General features: G+C 38.3%; 1 protein-coding gene and 1 long non-coding RNA gene across 2 annotated transcripts; both read right to left on the bottom strand.

Annotated features, from left to right (window-relative positions):
* Nucleotides 1-432: 432 nt before the first annotated feature.
* LOC113886175 (ankyrin repeat domain-containing protein 26-like) lies at nucleotides 433-7,013 on the bottom strand. The gene is made up of 4 exons (XM_027532173.1): nucleotides 6,286-7,013; nucleotides 4,813-5,041; nucleotides 1,826-1,871; nucleotides 433-677 (listed from the first exon to the last, which is right to left on the bottom strand). Exons 1-4 carry the CDS (start codon nucleotides 6,432-6,434, stop codon nucleotides 634-636), a joined length of 468 nt encoding a protein of 155 aa, XP_027387974.1. The 5' UTR covers nucleotides 6,435-7,013; the 3' UTR covers nucleotides 433-633.
* A 4,294-nt stretch (nucleotides 7,014-11,307) lies between these two features.
* Nucleotides 11,308-18,987, bottom strand: LOC113886178. The gene is made up of 3 exons (XR_003509382.1): nucleotides 18,667-18,987; nucleotides 16,810-16,990; nucleotides 11,308-13,408 (listed from the first exon to the last, which is right to left on the bottom strand). It is a non-coding gene; the product is annotated as an uncharacterized LOC113886178 (long non-coding RNA).
* Between the last annotated feature and the right edge of the window lie 1,193 nt (nucleotides 18,988-20,180).

Raw genomic sequence — 20,180 nt, 5'->3', positions numbered from 1 at the left:
GTAGTGATAAAAACTGGAAAATACAAAAATGCTATCAATCAGCACCACTAAATATCAATGGCAATTCTGCTTGTTTGGGTGCTGTTTAAATAGCTGGTATTAGAGCTCAGTCTGAGTTTGTAAAGGGCGTGGCTAAAATGGTAAAGAATCCACCTGCCATGCAGGTGACCTCAGTTTGATCCCAAGATCTGGAAGATCCCTTGGAGAAGGGAATGGCTCCACATTCCAGTATTCTTGCCTGGAGAATTCCATGGACAGAGGAACCTGGTGGGCTACAGTCCATGGGGTCACACAGAGTCAGAATCAATTGACTAACACTATCACTTAGAATATGGAAAATTCAACAGCGCTGATGTTTAAATCTACTAAAAAGTAACTTAGATGCAGAGAAACATCACTTAAAATGCTATATAAATTTTCATCATACACACATAATACAAAAATATTTTCCTTTAATAAAGATTTTCTCATCATGTTTAATGGGAAAGAATGAAATATCATGGAAACGGTCCAGTAGAGAAACTTTGCCTATTTATCTTTCTAAATCATGTATTTTTCCTTCCAAATCTGTATATCTTGTTCTTCTGTTTACAAAAGTAGGTCATCACACACATTTGACCCATCTGTAGATCCTCAAGAAGACACTCTAAAGGCATCAGATGCAAACTGAGCATCAACTGAAAGAAAAGGAAAGAATTATATTTTTTACCTAAAATACTTGGGTTAACTAAGATTAGTAAAACAAACAAACAAACAAAACCTGAGACCTTTCCTAGTGTTCTGAAAAATGAAATACATCTATAGAAGGCACAACATAAAATACTAATCAAGATTACAACTTTATAATCTGCGTATGGTCGCATGTGGGGCTGAGTATCAGAGCTCCTGGTTTTCTCATTCTTCATTCATGTACTCATGCAATTGAGTGAATTGATGAATACTCATGTATTCATGTAAAGGTTCTGTGACAAGCGCTGGAATTACAAGATGAAGATGACCCAGTCCATCCTGAAAAACGATATCCCTATGCTAGAAAAACAAACAAACACAATTTCCATACAGAGTTACAAATACTAAGATTTAAAAGACGGCGCAAGGAACACTCAGGAGGGGAAGCCAGCTTTGTGTCAGTACTGCCAGTTTTTTGGTGGAGGTGATATGTATGTAGCTACCTGAAGGACAGGAAAAAGTACAAGAGATGGAGGGGAGAAACATGTACAAAGACCGGAGGTGAGCAAGCAAATCTGTGGGATCCTACACAGTCTGGCTGGTTAGATGCAGAGCTAAGTGGCAGAGTAAGGTAATGAGATAAGGCCAACTACTTTGGCAGGACCCAAATTGATGTGGGTGTTTGGAGCATGAGGATAAAAGATAAACTTGTGACGTATCTAGTGACAGAGAAATTTTAAAGTCACCCACCAAGTGACAGCTACACAAATGTGACTGCTTGAGTCTGAGTTTCCTAGCCTTAACCACTACCAGACACTTGAGAAGTTGATGAAAGCCACGTTTTCTGAGAATAGTGTCAGGGTGTAGGAAGATAGCTCCACAAGGATAGAGCAAGTAGAAGAAGGATACAACTAGAAATAAACAGAAATACACAGACCTTCAGAGACTGTTTTCAAGCTATGGTACATGATGAATAAATGAAGAAGGATATTTTTCACTATGACTGCTCATGTTTTCACATTTTTCATTAGCTATGTATAAAAAATATTTAACATAGCATGTGTTATCCAAACAATGGTAATAGACGCCATTTATTGTTTACAGTGTATTTCAGAAATCAATGTCTAAATTTAATTCATACATTTTGGCAACATACCTTCTCTTAGTTCTCTAGCTATACTCCTGTCCAACTCCCGCTGCATCTGAAATAAGTCAAATATTTATCTTTAAGATAAACAAGCTATATGTTTATAACTTATGAAATGTGACTTTTAAATAATACTTTTAGAGACTAGACTTAACCTGAAGATTACTTCAGTAGAAAAAAATAATCATATAAAAAAAGAAAATGAATTCCTACTTATTCTGCTTATAGATAACAGAGAACGCACATATGGAATGCTATTTACATTAATTCGATAAAAAGTACAATAAAATACGTCTATCAAGTACACACAATTTCAGAGAATTAGGGAATGACCCATAATCCTCAGAATGACCCACAAGATGACTATCTTCTCCCCTAAAAGCTCCTGGCCTATATATGTACTTCTGAGACTTTATTTTGATTTCTAGGTGAGGATCCTGTTCAAATGGAGGAAGTAGTTTGAGTTGAATGTTAATAAGGAGAACACATCTGTGATTTTCTTTAAACTTTTCCATTTAACAAAAACACAGAAAGGTGAGAAAATTATATACAAGAAAACAATGTGCCAGCAAGATTTAATTCTGAAGATGTTTAGTGAGAAGGATTCTCTCATAAGTGTTAGTTTCCAAACTCCATCCCATAGAAGGGGAAGGTCCCACAGGGGTCACTGAATGGTTGAGGAACAGAGAAGTCACAGCTGCAGGAACTCTGGCCACTCTTTAGCTAAATGGTTCTATACTTGTCTCCATTTTATATAACATGGTTCCACGCATAAGATTTTTTTTTAGAAGAAAGGTTGTTTTATTTGAAGAAAAAAACTTTTGTAAGGTATGAGACTCATTGATTTACTCAAAGTTCCAAATTCTACAAAAGAAGTAACAAAGCCAATGCCATTCTTACTGAGTCCTGTGGCAGCTACTTCTGCAGGTTAAGAAAAAACAGATTTTTAATTATAACATGGACAAAATGAGTACATAAATCCTTCTTATATAATTAAAACCCACTTGTGGCATGACATGACTTTCTAACTAAATTATGTGCTTTAAATGCATAAATAAGAATAAACCAATAGGAAACACCTATTTGTAGCAGTTGATATAGTTAATTTAGAAATGATAAATATATTTTTAAAAACTAAACAGGGAACTTGAAGGAGAAAATCTTTATTTGAATCAAGCAGGCCTAAACTGAAGAGATTTGTCCTTAAAAGGATGTTCATTTCCTCCAGATAAAACCTGATTAACTAAAATCAGTCAGCATTGAATTATCCACATTTGGGGTTATTTAGAGCAAAATTTAAAACATGAAACAGATATCTCTTTACTGTCTAGCATACATCTATCCAAGCAGTCATCATTAGTTAGTTTATACAAAAAGTATGAGTGTAATCTCAATTATAATCTAAGTCTGGTCAAAAATTATAGTTGAATTTCATTTCCTCAGCCTGAAGTTTCAAGGCGAGGACTTATATTCCTACCCTCCATTTGAGAAGAGAGGAGATTTATCTAATGGATGAGTTTGGGACAAGGAACTAAGAAGTGCTTGCTTGGTTCCAAATCTCTTCTTTGAAAAGATGTTATGTGCCCACAGCACCATGAACTTTGGTCTGCAGTAAGCAGCCTGTGTCTAGGATGGGGGTCAAGCATTTGCTTCCTCCCCTTAGGCCTGCATGGGGAAGTATCTGAGTTGGGAAGAAGTTTTTAGAGGCCTGCTGTGACTGCACAGCTAAAGCACGTCCTCCAGTTTCATGGCTCTCAAGTACTAAGACCCAACATAGCCGCAGTGCTGTCGAAGAAACTTTAGGTTGCTCTTCTATGATGGCAAGATGTCAAATGAGAAAACAGGTTGAGACTGCATTTAACAAGGGCTACTTGTCTTTGCATCACCAACATCACAGAAACACTATCAAAATGATAAGCCCATGTGCACAGACTGAAATGGATATTTTAACCACAATGATTACACAATAAAAACTGATTACAATTTCAAGACTCTGCATCATTACTATCTTAGATACCATTCATCCAGATGATGTCAAGATAGAGATAAAGCGAGCTTCATTTATAATTTTTAAATGTTTGCATTAACTACAAATTTAGAAACATTCTATAACTGCTCAGCAAGACAGTTTTTAGAAATTTAAATCAAAATTCTATAAGTAAAATAGCAATTAAAGACATACTCTTGTACAAAAAAATAACAAAAAATGTTAATCTAAAACCAGAAATTAATCTTCTGATTTAGGATCACAAGTTTGTTTAATTCATAAAAAGGATTTATCTAGGATTCTTTCAAATAAAAACACATCTATATATGGTTACTGTTTAGATGCCAGTGATTCACTTATGCTTGCTGCTGTTAAGTCACTTCAGTCGTATCCAACTCTGTGCAACCCCATAGACAGCAGCCCATCAGGGTCCCCCATCCCTGGGATTCTCCAGGCACAAACACTAGAGTGGGTTGCCATTTCCTTCTCCAATGCATGAAAGTGAAAAGTGAAAGTGAAGTCACTCAGTCATGTCCAACTCTTCGCAACCCCATGGACTGCAACCTACCAGGCTCATCTGCCCATGGGATTTTCCTGGTAAGAGTATTCGAGTGGGTTGCCATTGTCACTTATGCTTAGGGGTAGATAAACTGTGGTGGGTACAATAAAGCTTGGAAATGATTATGAACCACTGCTAAAGTGAAATCAATTAGAAAGTAAGTCAAACATCTTAAAGTATACTTTCAGTTACTAGGCAATAAGATTTCATTTCTAAAGTAGAATTTCAATGCAGCTTTTCAAGAAATTTAAAAAGTATCTCTTCAAAACAAGAGATCTAGGACAAAAAAAAAATATATCATTAAATGTCTCCTTGATTAGCACAGTTAATGACAGCTTTTACTTAGTTTGCATAAGTCAAATAAACAACTCAGAAGTTCACCAAATTAAAAACAAGGATCATTCATATCAGGAATCTGAAACCCAATGAACAAAAGATAATAAAACTAACCTCAGTCAAGAAAATCTCCATGTTGTTATTTGAAGGGCATGGAATTGAGGTAGAAAACCCTACGTTTGCTCTTGGAGTAAGATTTCCGTTGAGCACTAAAGGATTATTGAAATTTCCAACACAAGGGGGTTCCAGGACTGGCCTCGTGCTAAGAGATCTGAGTAAAGATGTGTTCTGCTCCGTCTTCACCTCAAGTTTGGTGCTGATCACTGCCAGCCTCTCATGAGTCCTGGGGAAGATGGAAAACACCAACTTTACTCATGTTTCCCTAAATTATCTGCATTTTTAAAGTTGCCATATAGTAAATGGAATTCTCAATAAACTGTTTGAGCACTGAAAACACAGAGCAGACCTCCTGTAAACAGTGATAGTTGTAACCTTATTCTAAAGAAGTACACATGTGTCTAGGGCTCCTCAAGTAACAAGTCACAGTTGGGAGAGGAGAGAAAGGGCATCAGAGAGAAAGGGAGGTGGCCTCACAGTGACACCTGCTGCTTTCTGGGATACACCTGCCTCCAGGAAACAGTTCAGGGATGAAGAAACACCCCATCCCACAAAGCCACTTTCAAGCATTTTCTTTCACCACCATTGTACACAAGTTTCACTCACGACCTCGGAGAAATTAAGCTTTTGGCTCTGAGGTATCACTTAGAGCCACAATATCAAGGGAGGATGAGAAAGTCAAAGGGTGAGACTGAAAAGAGCTAAAACGGCCCCAGGATCAATTACAAGTATCCTCTGCTTTTCCAAAGTTCACTTTATGTTACTTCACTTCTACGAAGGGCCTATGTCAGTACCTGTTTTTGATGATAGAGAAAAAAAAATCTGAAGACAATTTCTGGTCTCATTTAAAAAGCCAAAACTCTAAACAGTGATCAGTGTATGGTTTTACAGCAAGAGGCATCGCACTCCCCAAGCAGGGAGACTGGCCCCACTGAGCTCCTTCCCCGGAAGCCACTCCCCACATCTCAGCATCAAGTCCCCACAGCCCAAAACCTTGTCTGGGAGGACCTGTGCTTCACTTGTGCATATTCATTTTATGTATCGACTAGCAGAATGTGTCCTCGGGTACCTGTTTCTTTGCTTTATGCTGCTTTGGCTTTTGAAAGGCTGCCTAGGAGTGCTCTGCTTTCAGATAGTGGGGAAACCTGTACTAGGCACTGCAGGTGGGATCTGCCCTTTCCATTCTCCAGACCTCTCAGTCAGGTCTCTATATTACTTTTAGCCACTTTGTGATTTATCCTACCTTTAACCCATGTGTTAATTTCCCCCTATTTCATAAGTATGCCTTTACATAGTGTGGAAAAACTTGATACAGGACTACTAGTTTGTCTTAAGGCACCCCCTTAGCCATGACCATCTAGTTAGCTTTCACTTCCTACTAATCTCATGTACCCCACTCTATAAAAATTAGGCTTTAGAGACAAATTAATGAACTAAATTTAGTTTTTCTGATTCTTTGTTTTGACTTACTTGTCTAGTTTATCTTCCAATGACTTTCTAACTTCACATTCTACTAGGTTAAGTTGCTTATATTTTTCCAACTCTGCTTGATTAGAATCTTCTTGCAAACTTTTCATTTTGGAGAGTTCAGATTCCAAGTCTTTAATTCTGAGTTCCATCTGTTGAAATTCAGCTTGTGTCTAAGGCAAATTGAAAAAGATAACATTTTAAAAATAATCATTAACCTGGAAAATTATACTTGTTCCCTTTAGTTTTGAGACAGTGATTCAGAGAGTGATTTCAAAGATAAAAAAAAAAAAAAAAAAGAGCAGAAGTTTAAAAGAATTATCATTAATGTGAAGTGAATTAAATCTGAATTATAAAATTAAAGTGGCATCACTGATATAGTAGTAATTATATAATCTGATAATTCAAAGAATAAGAGGATCAACTTAAAATTTCAAAAATTGAACAAGATGACTTAAGAATAATTCAAGAGGATGGTACCAGTTTTAAACCACAATATTTTCTTTTCTTCCTAATGATCTTCTTTTTTACCCATTGGTCTTATAAGTAAAAGGATTCTGATCTGCCTCTTGAGAAATTTGTATGCAGGTCAGGAAGAAACAGTTAGAACTGGACATGGACCAACAGACTGGTTCCAAATAGGAAAAGGAGTTCGTCAAGGCTGTATATTGTCACCCTGTTTATCTAACTTATATGCAGAGTACATCATGAGAAACACTGGGCTGGAAGAAACACAAGCTGGAATCAAGATTGCCGGAAGAAATATCAATAACCTCAGATATGCAGATGACACCACTCTTATGGCCGAAAGTGAAGAGGAACTAAAAAGCCTCTTGATGAAAGTGAAAGTGGAGAGTGAAAAGTTGGCTTAAAGCTCAACATTCAGAAAATGAAGGTCATGGCATTCGGTCCCATCAATTCATGGGAAATAGATGGGGAAACAGTGGAAACAGTGTCAGACTTTATTTTTCTGGGCTCCAAAATCACTACAGATGGTGACTGCAGCCATGAAATTAAAAGATGCTTACTCCTTGGAAGGAAAGTTATGACCAACCTAGATAGCATATTCAAAAGCAGAGACATTACTTTACCAACAAAGTTTCATCTAGTCAAGGCTATGGTTTTTCCTGTGGTCATGTATGGATGTGAGAGTTGGACTGTGAAGAAGGCTGAGCGCCAAAGAATTGATGCTTTTGAACTGTGGTGTTGGAGAAGACTCTTGAGAGTCCCTTGGACTGCAAGGACATCCAACCAGTCCATTCTGAAGGAGATCAGCCATGGGATTTCTTTGGAAGGAATGATGCTAAAGCTGAAACTCCAGTACTTTGGCCACCTCATGCGAAGAGTTGACTCATTGGAAAAGACTTTGATGTTGGGAGGGATTGGGGGCAAGACGAGAAGGGGATGACAGAGGATGAGATGGCTGGATGGCATCACTGACTCGATGGACGTGAGTCTCAGTGAACTCCGGGAGTTGGTGATGGACAGGGAGGCCTGGCGTGCTGTGATTCATGGGGTCGCAAAGAGTCGGAAATGACTGAGCAACTGATCTGATCTGATCTGAGTGAGAATCATTCTGAAAGATCAATTTAGTGATAACTGTGATGGAAACTGAAATATTTAAAGAGAAAACAAGTGCCTCCCTTCCTTCCAGAAATCTACAAAACTAACTGCTCTTAGGGAGGTAGATGAAACACATAAGCTGTATAGATCCAAAATGTAATGTTCAGTGAAAGTGAATTCAAGCATATGACAGATCAACAAATTAACCTGCAAAAATAGGTTGACTTCTTTTCATTTCTCTATGAGATTCTGTCTCACTCTTTCTTCAATCTCCTCTTGATATTGTTCTACTTGACTATGTTCTATCATATTCATTTCTATATGACTTCTGAGGTTCACTACTTCTTGCTCCAACTTCTTTTTCTTCTCTCTAGTTTTTTACATTTCTTTTGCATTAGTTTCATAGATAATAACTCCTGTTGAAAAACTTGATTTTTTGCATCCAGGTGCAGACATTTTGGAGATGCAGTTTCCAGCTCTGCTGGAAAATCATCAGTCTTCAAGAATAAAAAGATACTGTTTGCTAGTGAAGAAAGTGGACTAAGCACAGCCTAACTCAAACCCAGGATCAAATAAATGCAATGGTATCTGTATTGTATAATGTAGGAGCAGAGATTACTCAGAGAATCAAGAAAGAAGTTCAAACCATCAAGAGTCACAAAATATATTCTTCACTGCCATCTTTGTCACACAAAAATTGCACTTGATTTTACACTCTTTTATTGCTCTACGGAAATGTTTTTCTATCTTTCTTCATAAAATGACCAAAAGTCACCTCTTAGTAGAATGTCTCTTACTCCTCCCCCCATCTTAATTACCCAGGATTTTAAAGAAGTTTGAGGGATACTGTATTGAGTTATCTAGGGCTAAGTCAGTAAGTCCCTCCCAAAAGAAGACTGTGAGAATAAGACTCCAATTAATAACTCTTATAAATATGGATTCTAATCCCATAAGCCTTTTTCAGAAGTACAAAGACTTTTTGCTAATTTGAATTGCATTCCAAAGAGAATTATTTGCAAAGTTAAAGAAATCCCATTTCCTAACAGTTTACAGAGATGATCCGCACATTTTTTTCTGAACAGCAACAACAAAAAATGCCTCATTCTTGTAATCCTTTGTTACTGTCCATTTATGCAAGACAAGTGCTGTGCATATCAATAAATATTCCCTGTTACACCAGTGTATACTTAGCCAAGATTCCCCCTCATGGAAGAAATGTCGACAATGTAAAACTAGGGGCTAAACTCTTCCTCAGAGACTAGGTAACAAGTGCTGATGTGAAAAGGCTCAAAGAGCTGGACAGTCACGAAAGCTCCATGAAGGAGGAGAGACTGGGTGCCAGGTCTGAAATAATGAAGGACTACCCAAGAGGAAAAGAAACTGTAAAGACAGAAAGGACAGTCTGAGCAAGGGCCAAGAAAAGGTGAAAAAGTCAGCTAACTTTGAGGTAAGATCCAACCACAGGGAAATAAAAGCATGTGCACACAGAATCATGGAAATCAATGTTCACAACAGCATTATTAATAGTCCCAAAGCGGAAACAACCCAAAGCTCCATCAAGTGACGATGGATACATGGCTTAGCTTATTGTTGACAACCAACAAAAATGGAAGAACTGATACTTGTTATCACATGGATGAACTGTGAAAACATGACATCAAATGAGCAAAGCTAATCCCAAAGGAGCATGATTCCATTTATATAAAATACTGAGGACAGGCATGTATACAGAGACTGATATTAGACTGGGGGTTGCCTGGGTCTGAGGGAGATGGGAGGCCATGGGTGGTGGCTAAGGGATGCAGGGTTTCTTTTAGGGGGTGATGCAAATGCTCTAAAATTGACTGTAGTCACCGGTTACACCTCTCTAGACTAAGAGATACTGAACTACACATGCTGAGTGGGTGAATTCCATGATATGTCAATTATATCTCAGTAGCTTTAAAAAAAAATCCAATGGCAGGATCCAGATAATCTTCTTAATTCTCTAGTTTGGATGTACGTATTCTACACCATCTGAGTACCTCAATGCTTTTACAATATCCTTAAAATGAAAAGGAAAGAAGGCAATGCCTAAACTTCAACTAAACTTCAATGCCTAAACTTCATAAACATATACATATACAGAAATCTACAGCCATTCATAAAAGGAAAGATGAGAAATGATAATTTTCTGAACATTCCATTAAACTAATATTATCCTCTGATTTTACTCTGGCTAGGCTCATCATGGTAATACAGCTATCACTTATAAAATATTGTTTCAAAGGGAAAAAAAAAAGGCTCTCAACTTATGTGAATAATGAGGCACAATTCTCGACTTTCCTAAGGGTAAATAATATAAGAAAAATGTAATATAATGCAAATGGTAGGATGAAAGTCAGAGTTTAAGGAACGAGTGCATTATAAAGATAAGAAAATTGTAGTAAGTTACTTGTAACAAAAATACAGAAGAAAGCTGACCATGAAAATGAGTGTTCTAAAACACTTTATCCTACATATTAACTGTTAACACATTCAATTTCATACATACCTGACTTGTGAGTAGACGTAGTTGTAGTAGTTCACAATTGTTCTTCAAATCCTGTGCCTCAGCTTCTAACTTACCACCATAACATGACATGACTTTCAGTGAAGCCTCTGACATAGACTGCTTTTTTACACCATCATCCAGTTCTTGTTGAAGTTGTCTCACAACTGCCCCATAAGATGCTCTGTCACTGAGTTTATCAAATCACTTTACTATTATGTTATGTTAATAATAGATAACTCCAACATATGGACTTTGAAAACTATCACCGCAGACAGCAACTCACCTTATTTTTCCTCCTCACTGACTTTGGTTATAGACACAAAAGGGGCCACCCTCCAGCCTTCCTGATATTAAGTTACTCAGACAAAGCATGTGGCCCCACTGTCCATGCCCTGCCCCTCCCAATAAATCTGCAGAGCTTCACTACCTCACGTCCAGAAAGAAATGAGTGTGTAAGTGGGAAAAGTGATGGAAAATTCCACACTGTGGAAACAGTGTGGAAACATTTTCCTTTCCTTTTTTATTAGAAGCTTTGATTAACTCAGAGATTTTCACATATTCCAACCAGTGCTCAGATCTTTCCAATAGATTCTTACCTCAGCAGAAAAATGAGGCCATTCCCTTGTGGCTTATCTATTTTATATCTAGTAGTGTGTCTATCAGAGAAGGCAATGGCACCCCACTCCAGTACTCTTGCCTGGAAAATCCCTTGCCTGGACGGAGGAGCCTGGTAGGCTGCAGTCCAAGAGGTCGCAAAGAGTCGGATATGACTGAGCAACTTCACTTTCACTTTTCAATTTCATGCGTTGGAGAAGGAAATGGCAACCCACTCCAGTGTTCTTGCCTTGAGAATGCCAGGGACTGGGGAGCCTGGTGCGCTGCCATCTATGGGGTCTCACAGAGTCGGACACGACTGAAGTGACTTAGCAGCAGCAGCAGCAGCAGCGTGTCTATGTTAATCCCTAACTCCTAATTTATCCCTCCTCCCCACCTTTGCCTTTGGTTAACCGCTTTCCTCAATATTCTGTAGTCACCTACCTGGGAAAAGGAACTGAAAAATAATGGATATAGTGTACGAATAACTGGATCAACTTGATGTACACCTGAAACTAACACAAAATTGTAAATCAACCATATTCCAATATAAAAGAAAATTGCAATTTAAAAAATGAGGTTGCTCCCATGGCCTTCATGGGGCCTCGATAACCTGGCCTCTATCTGCCTCCAGACCGCAGCTCCTACAACCCTCTCCCTGACTCACTCCATTCCTGCTGCTCATGAATCCTGCCATCCTTCATTTTTAGAGGACAAGCTTGTATTCAAATCATAGTAATTGATACTTAAAATGGGAATTATGAGCAAATTGTTTGTAAAAAATGTTAAGTAAATCATAAATAGCAGTGGGAAGATTAAATCAAGAATAGTTTTGCTAAAGCTCACCACGTGAGTCACAAATTATGATTTAATGATAAGTAGATGCATTTGAAGAGTTGAGAGGCTTTAAGAATAAATGATTCAAGGCTAAAATGTTTCCCATATTAACTCAAATTGACATGAATAAAAATAAAATTGTACAAACAAATATAACAAAAAGCTATGACAAGCTACTGAAGCCAAAGTACGATATATAAAATACAGCCTCTGGGAAACCTGGAATTGACTATCAAGATAATCCAGGTAACTGAAGCTTCATTTTGAAATATTCATTTCAGGTTTGAGCATTTCATTTATCTGCTTTGTTATGATACTGAAATGTGGTAACATAAACATTAAAATTATTACCTTAATAAAGAGTAAATTACTAGTACCTGTCTAGGTTAACAATTTAGAACTAAATCTCTTAACATTTCATAAACGACATGATGTCCCTACTCAAAGTAAAGGATTTCTTTGGTCTAATTTTTATTTGCTGGATACAAGGCATGCTTTTAGGCTGGTTTAGATAGAGACCATAGTTTCACAGCCTGTGTATTTTTTCTATTCAACTAGATTCAACATTTAGCCAGAATCAAGAATCACTCTGAACTTTCTTTCAGGAAGTCTGAGAATTATTTCTCCTTCTGGATGCTCACTTCTCCTTCTGCTTTCTCATTTTTGTACCAATACATTCTCTCTTTTAAATGATTCCATTCCTTGATTAACTCCTTGTTTCTTTTCTCCAGCATCAGACATTGTTTCTCATATTCGGCCTGAAGTTTTCTCACGATCTGCTGAAACTGGTCTCGGATGCTAAAGACCGTCTTCTCTTTACTGTCGGCTCAGTTTCGTGCATTACCCAGTTGCTGCCAGAGCAACATGTTTTCACTCTGGAGTTGAGATAATATCTCCTCTAAGGATTCCTGCTTTCCAAGGTATGTATTCACTTTGCCTTGTTCATTCTGATACATGTGTTCAATTTCCTGCTTTTGAGACTCTGATTGGCTTAGATCTCCCTGGACATGTTCTAACATCAAAGTCTTTTCTCTAAGATTATCTCTCATGTGATACAGCTTGATTTTCAGCTTATTGAAGATACTTTCCACTGAAGATAGTTGCTGGGAAAGCATCTCGTTGTTATCTTTTAGATTAGCCACATCGTACTTCATTTTGTCCCGCAAGCATAACCACTCATCTCTTGCTCTCTGGAAGACAAGTTCCAGATCTCTTTTTGAGGTCTGACCTTGATCATAATCATATAAGGCAGCAGCCAGTCTAGAATGGTAGGATTTCACTTCCGTTTCCAGTCTTTGTTTACTTTCTTTTTCGTTCTCCAGCTTAGATTTTAGCATTGTATTCTCAGCTCTCAGAGCATTAAGCTGGCCTGTATAGTGGGATATAGTCTTTGTTAACATTTCCTCATTCAGTTTTATTGCCTTTTGAAGATAATCATTCTTTACTTTGAGAATTTCAATGACCTTAAAATAGTTTTCTTCCTTTTCCTGGTGCTGATTTTTCAGTGCATCTATCTCCAGTCTTAGCATGGCACTTTCCTCCTGCAGCATGTGCTTTTTTGTGCAACAGGTCTTTTGTTTCTTCACAACTATCATAAACCTAAGTGAAACAAAGGAGATGTTTAGCTAGTACAGTAAAGTGACATTCCATGATTTCTTCTGAAATGAAAGACTAACTTGTATGTTTATACAATGAAAAGACTGCCCCAAGTGTGTCTCCAACAGGAAAAAATAAGGTTCAATACAATCCTCAGACTTTATACAAGCAGAAATTCCCAAAGGTTCAAAAATTTAATGGAAGATAATGAATCCATGAAAGTCAAAAATAAATCCCAAGAGTATTTTCAAGAAGCTCAGAACTGGAAATGCTTCTCTGTAAACTAAAACAAACCCAGAAGTCTTAAAATAAAAGATTCATAGATCTGACTACACTTAAAAATTGCATCTGATGTGGAATATTTATATAATGGAAAACTAGTAAGCCATAAAAAAGAATGAAATAATGCTATTTACAGCAACAGGGATGGACCTAGACATTATCACCCTAAGTGATGTCAGACAAAGACAAGTACACCATAATACTTATATGTAGAATCTAAAATGAACTTATTCACAAAACAGAAAGGGACTCACAGACACAGAAAACAAACCTATGGTGACCACAGGGGAAAGAAGAGTAGGGAAGGGATAAATTAGGATGTTGGGATTAACATATACACACTAGTAGATATAAAATAACCAACAGAGATCTACTGTACAACATAAGGAACTACACTTAATATACTGCAAGAAGAATCTGAAACGGAATATGTGTGTACACATGAGCATGTGTGTGAGTGAGTGTGTATGTGAATTAGTCACTCAGTCATGTCTAACTCTTTGGGGCCCCATAGACTATAGCCTGCCAGGCTCCTCTGTCCATGGAATTTCCCAGGCAAGACTACTGGAATGGGCAGCCATTTCCTTCTCCATGCTGCTGCTGCTACTGCTGCTAAGTCGCTTCAGTGGTGCCCGACTCTGTGCGACCCCATAGACAGAAGCCCACCAGGCTCCCCCGTCCCTGGGATTCTCCAGGCAAGAACACTGGAGTGGGTTGCCATTTCCTTCTCCAATGCATGAAAGTGAAAAGTGAAAGTGAAGTCACTCGGTCGTGTCTGACTCTTAGTGACCCCATGGACTGCAGCCTACCAGGCTCCTCTGCCCATGGGATTTTCCAAGCAAGAGTACTGGAGTGGAGTGCCATTGCCTTCTCCACCTTCTCCAGGGGATCTTCCCAACGCAAGGACTGAACCCAGGTCTCCTGCATTGCAGGCAGATTCTTTATAGTCTGAGACAGCAGGGAAGCCCCATTTATATAATATACACACACATATACATATATATCTGAATCACAGTGCTGTATACCTGAAACTACCAGAATATTGTTAATTAACTATACTTCAATAAACAACACCACTTGCTAGGTTTATAAACACTGCATTTGATACCTCCTATACATCTACTTCACAGTAAGAGTCTTAACTCTGTATAAATAGACTAAATTTTGTACAAAAAGTTTTTCCTTGAGAATATGCTGCCTTCTAACATTTTAATAGGCAATTACAAGAGTTACACCTATTGAAAACTGTACTAGGCACTTCTACAAACACTAATTAACTCACTAGCTGTAATGATTCTAGAAAGGAAAAAGTTAAAAATATGAGTAAGCTGCAGCCTTTTCTCCAGGTCTTTGGACTCTACTAGTCTTCTTACATCAAACCACATGTCTCTAGTACAAACATATCAATACAAAATAAGCTTCCTATTTCATTCATGGTACATACACTAATGGTAAATAAGCTAAAATTTAGAAAGCTCTTAGAAAACTATGAGATTATTTGCTGCTGCAATAACTTTCATTATCTCTCCATAATGTTTAAAATAGTAAGATGGGGAAAACACAATGAAAAACACTTAATAACTATCACTAAATATATATTATGCCATATCTATCACTGTTTTTAAAAGTTCATTGTACTGAAATAGAACATTCACAGAGCAGAGTGCTCATTTTCTCACGAGTAGAAGAATCACATCCAAAATGTGGTCTCTAAACTGCCTATAGTTTCCTCCTTACCATTAGGGGAAGTGATAAACTAACCTAATGATCAATCGAGGAAGTGAAATTATTACTAAAACCCAGAATATCTTTAATTGGTAGCAAGAGTTTTTTTTGTTTTGTTTTGTTTTCCCTTGGTGCGGGGGAGGCACTTTTATAACTTTATTCTAAATAAAGAACTTTTTAAAGTGTTCAAAAGTGTTTTTACAACTAATGTCGTAGTTTTTACAAAATGAAAACCAGTAAATGATGTGAAAAGGTCGTTGACAGGGTATTGGTTAAAGAAATGACAGTGGAGCCAAGAATGGACTCTGATTCAGACACTGAAGCTGATGAGGTGCATGGAGTGACTGACACGTTCACTCCAAAGCAGAGGGACTTGGTTGGGTAGCACAGTCGATGGTGGACCACACATGGTCTTCCTTGCCTAAACCACAATCAGGGTGCTGGCTCCTCTGAGATAGTCACAAAAGATTTGAGATCAATTCCTATGGAAAATATTAAAGGCCTCTCCTTGGATGCCTTCGTATGTCACAACCTGACTGCTCTAGACAAATGGATTTGAATTACAAATACTACTTTCCCGAGCTCTTCCCAAGAGCTTTTCATTGTGGCAGATCTGCTGCTAGGACCTCGGGGATGGGACCCAGTCCATATTTGAGAGGGACATCGGGTGTGCAAGCAAATTTCTCTGCTGTGAGATGCCACTCAAGAACTCTGCAGAAGGAAGGACAACCAACTTCAAGAGTGTCTGGTTTCTACCAACTGCTGGAAAAAAAATTCCTGCACCTCTCAAGGATGCCAGTTAACACCTGTCCTTGAGGACTCTGCTGTGAGGGAGAATGCAGCTGGGAAAGCTGGAGCCAGCTCTGAGCTGTTCATGGGCCAGGTGGACTGGAGGGCTGACGGGCACAGAGGGAGGGGGGTCCACGACCCTCAGCCACCTACCAGATTGAAGGCCAGAGGCAACTTGGTGTAAAATTATGCACGATGGTCCCTCCCAGCGCCCCTTCTCTTCTAGACCTATTCACTCATGAATGGTCTGTCAAGGCTAAAGGATTGGTTGCCTGAGGTGGGCTGAGAGCTTAACCTCCAGTTTCTACACCATTCTCAACCCTGTGGTTTCTCAGGATCTATTGTGTGAGCTACTGATGTGACCTCTTCCTCCCTCTGCTCGAAAAAGTGCACCCAGCATGTCAGGATCATACAATTCTTATTTCTGGCCTTGTTACTTTGGGAACTTTGAATTTCTTTTCTTTTGTTTTTAACAATTAACCTAAAATTTCCTATAACACTAAACAAAATGACACTAAATAAATGGTATTTTTTAAAAAGGGGATATTATAAATAATATTGATAAAATCATGTTAGAAATTTGAAATTTTTACCAAAGATTACTCTACCTTATTCAGATTATTTCTGTCAGTCTTCACTATCACTTCTACTGCTTGGAAAGTGAGTTCTAGGTGCTGTTTCACTTTAACTTCTTTACTATATTGGTCTTCTTTTCTTCTTAAATGCTCCCTCATTTTTTCATATAACATCTCGGCATTTCTTCTATTCTCTTCTTGCTTTAAAGTGAATCTGCAAAATTTAAAACTCTTCTTAGAAAATCATGAGATTATTCACTGCTGCAATAACTTTCATTCCGTCTTCACAATGTTTAAAGTAGTAAATGTGGGGGGAATACAATGAAAACACTTAAAAATGGTCACTGTTTTCAGACAAAGGGTTAAGAAAAAAACTGTATAAATTTTGTTTTCATTTTCTCTTGAGAAAAATGGCTACTTCGTGAATCTGCAGGTGGGAATGTAAAGTATATAAACTTTCCTAAGAATAGTTTATAAATATAGATTACAGACCATTTTTAAGTTCTCATACATTGAACAAATTATACGATATTATTAAGAAAATGCACATTTAAAATAATTAGAAAGGTAGAAATGAATTTATAGAAAAGGTGTTCCTTGCAGTATTAAATAGAATACAAAAAAGTGAAAAACAACTGAAAGTCAGTTGCAGTTCAGTTCAGATGAGTTGCTCAGTCATGTCCGACTCTTTGCGACCCCATGAATCGCAGCCCGCCAGGCCTCCCTGTCCATCACCAACTCCCGGAGTTCACCCAGACTCACGTCCATCAAGTAAGTGATGCCATCCAGCCATCTCATCCTTTGTCGTCCCCTTCTCCTCCTAATATGCCCCCTCCCAGCATCAGAGTCTTTTCAAATGAGTGAACTCTTGGCATGAGGTGGCCAAAGTACTGGAGTTTCAGCTTTAGCATCATTCCTTCCAAGGAAATCCCAGAGCTGATCTCCTTCAGCATGGACTGGTTGCATCTCCTTGCAATCCAAGGAACTCTCAAGAGTCTTCTCCAACACCACAGTTCAAAAGCATCAATTCTTCGGCACTCAGCCTTCTTCACAGTCCAACTCTCACATCCATACATGACCACAGGAAAAACCATCGTCTTGACTAGACAGATCTTTGTTGGCAAAATAATGTCTCTGCTTTTCAATATGCTATCTAGGTTGGTCAAAACTTTTCTTCCAAGGAGTAAGCGTCTTTTAATTTCATGGCTGCAGTCACCATCTGTAGAGATTTTGGAGCCCAGAAAAATAAAGTCTGACACTGTTTCCACTGTTTCCCCATCTATTTCCCATGAAGTGATGGGTCCAGATGCCATGATCTTCATTTTCTGAATGTTGAGCTTTAAGCCAACTTTTTCACTCTCCACTTTCACCTTCATCAAGAGGCTTTTTAGTTCCTCTTCACTTCCTGCTGTAAGGGTGGTGTCATCTGCATATCTGAGGTTATTGATATTTCTCCCAGCAATCTTGATTCCAGCTTGTGCTTCTTCCAGCCTGGCATTTCTCATGATGTACTCTGCATATAAGTTAAATAAGCAAGGTCACAATATACAACCTTGACATACTCCTTTTCCAATTTGGAACGAGTCTGTTGTTCCATGTCCAGTTCTAACTGTTGCTTTTGTAAACGTGTAATAAGGTTTCCATTATGGTGGGCTTCTGTATGCTCATGAAAATGATGATTTGGAAAATTATACATTAAGTTATTAGAAGCTTTCACTGTTAAGAACCTGCTATATTATTTCCAAGAATTTCACACTTCACAATACTAGTAACACTTTCTCCTCTGTAAAATCCTAGAGGATAAGTTAGTCCTTACAACACATCTATGTCTCTGCAGTATTAAAGTAAACAATAGTTCAAATATTTCTTTAAAAGCGAGGTGTACAGTACCTCAAGCTGCCGAGCTCTTGTTCCCACTCCACTTTCTGATGCTCTAACTGTGATTTCACTTCTTTGGTTTCTGACAGCTCTTTTTGTAGCCCACAAACCTCACTTTTCATTCTGTAAAATTCTCCTCTAAGTAGTTCACAGTGGCTTCTTTGGCTTCTTTGAAAATCTACTAATATTTCATGCAAAAGAATTGTATCCTGAACTTTCAACAAGCTAACAGAATCTGCATGATGAAGAAAACAAAGATAGAAACAAACAAACAAAAAATTATGTGAGGAATTTTTGAGTATAAAGGACTGTGCCTTTCACATTCACTCATCCATGCACTGAACAAGTATTAAGGGTCTATAATGTGGAAGATATTATTCTAAGCTCTGCAAATAAAACAGATGCCCTTGGGTCTTGTTTAGCTTGAAGTCTAGTAGGAGACAAGGACAAATAAAATAATTATGAACTCATATAGATACTCTAAGAAAAGAGAGTTCTATGATCACATAACAGAACTTGACATAGACTGGGTCCAGGAAAGATTTCCCTGGGGAAGAGATGTCACACTGAGAAATGAAAGATGAGCAGGAAGTAGTAAGTAGAGTAGGGAAAACAACCCTGTGGACAGTCTCCAGCTGCCATTACATTTTTAACCAAGACAGAGTGAACAGCTACTGATTTACCTTCCTGAGTGGAGTGAGCAAAAACAGTGCCGGCAAAATACATTAAACAATGATTTTCATGACAAAGGACTTCAGGGAATGAAAGACAATGATCCTGGAAACACATGAGGTTAGCCTAAGGAATGTCTGTGCTCACTGCCTTGAGAGAATTTCCAGGCCCCAACACGGGGAGAAGGAATGGAAGCTGAGTTAGCCAGACTCCATGATAGTAGGTGATGAAGCTGAAAGTCTGGTGAACCAAAGTGGGCAGAGATCACAGATCAGAACCGTGGAGAGGCGAGAGTGGAATAGAGAGAAAAAGGACCTTGGAGATCTGAGGAGGAGCCCCTTGGGTATTCAGCAGAGGAAGGAACAGAGCTCATCTGGGAGAAACCACCTGAGACCAGGAAGAAACCATCTGATCAGACTATAGGAACCTGTGACTGGTGCTCACTCAGTCCCAGGAATTCTATCTATTCTCATGAGCCAGGCTGGAAAATTTCTAGGTACCAGCAGAATGAACAGGGTAGTCAACAAGGTCTTGCCTCCAAGGCAGAAAATAATCAGCCCTAGCCCCAGAGCCCCTCTGGATGCACCTAACAAATCATGAGAAACAAGAGCACAGAAGGATCTCTGGGAAATTCTCAATATTTGGACATTAAATCACATGGGTCTAAATAACCCTTGGATCAAAGAGGTAATGAAAAGAGAAAGTACAAAGTATTTTGAACTGAAGGAAAATGAAAACGTTAAGACCAGCAGACTTTAGGGAACTGACAAGCTGATTCTAGAATTCATGTAGGAAGAAGAGTGACAACTAAAACCAGATGGAACCACACAATTGTGACCTTTAACCACGCAGCA

This window comes from Bos indicus x Bos taurus, chromosome 29 (genome assembly GCF_003369695.1).
Source record: "Bos indicus x Bos taurus breed Angus x Brahman F1 hybrid chromosome 29, Bos_hybrid_MaternalHap_v2.0, whole genome shotgun sequence".
In the NCBI taxonomy this organism is placed as follows: Eukaryota; Metazoa; Chordata; class Mammalia; order Artiodactyla; family Bovidae; genus Bos; species Bos indicus x Bos taurus.
The sequence above is the reverse complement of the archived record's forward strand: the minus strand, read 5'-3'. Positions and strand labels throughout refer to the sequence as shown.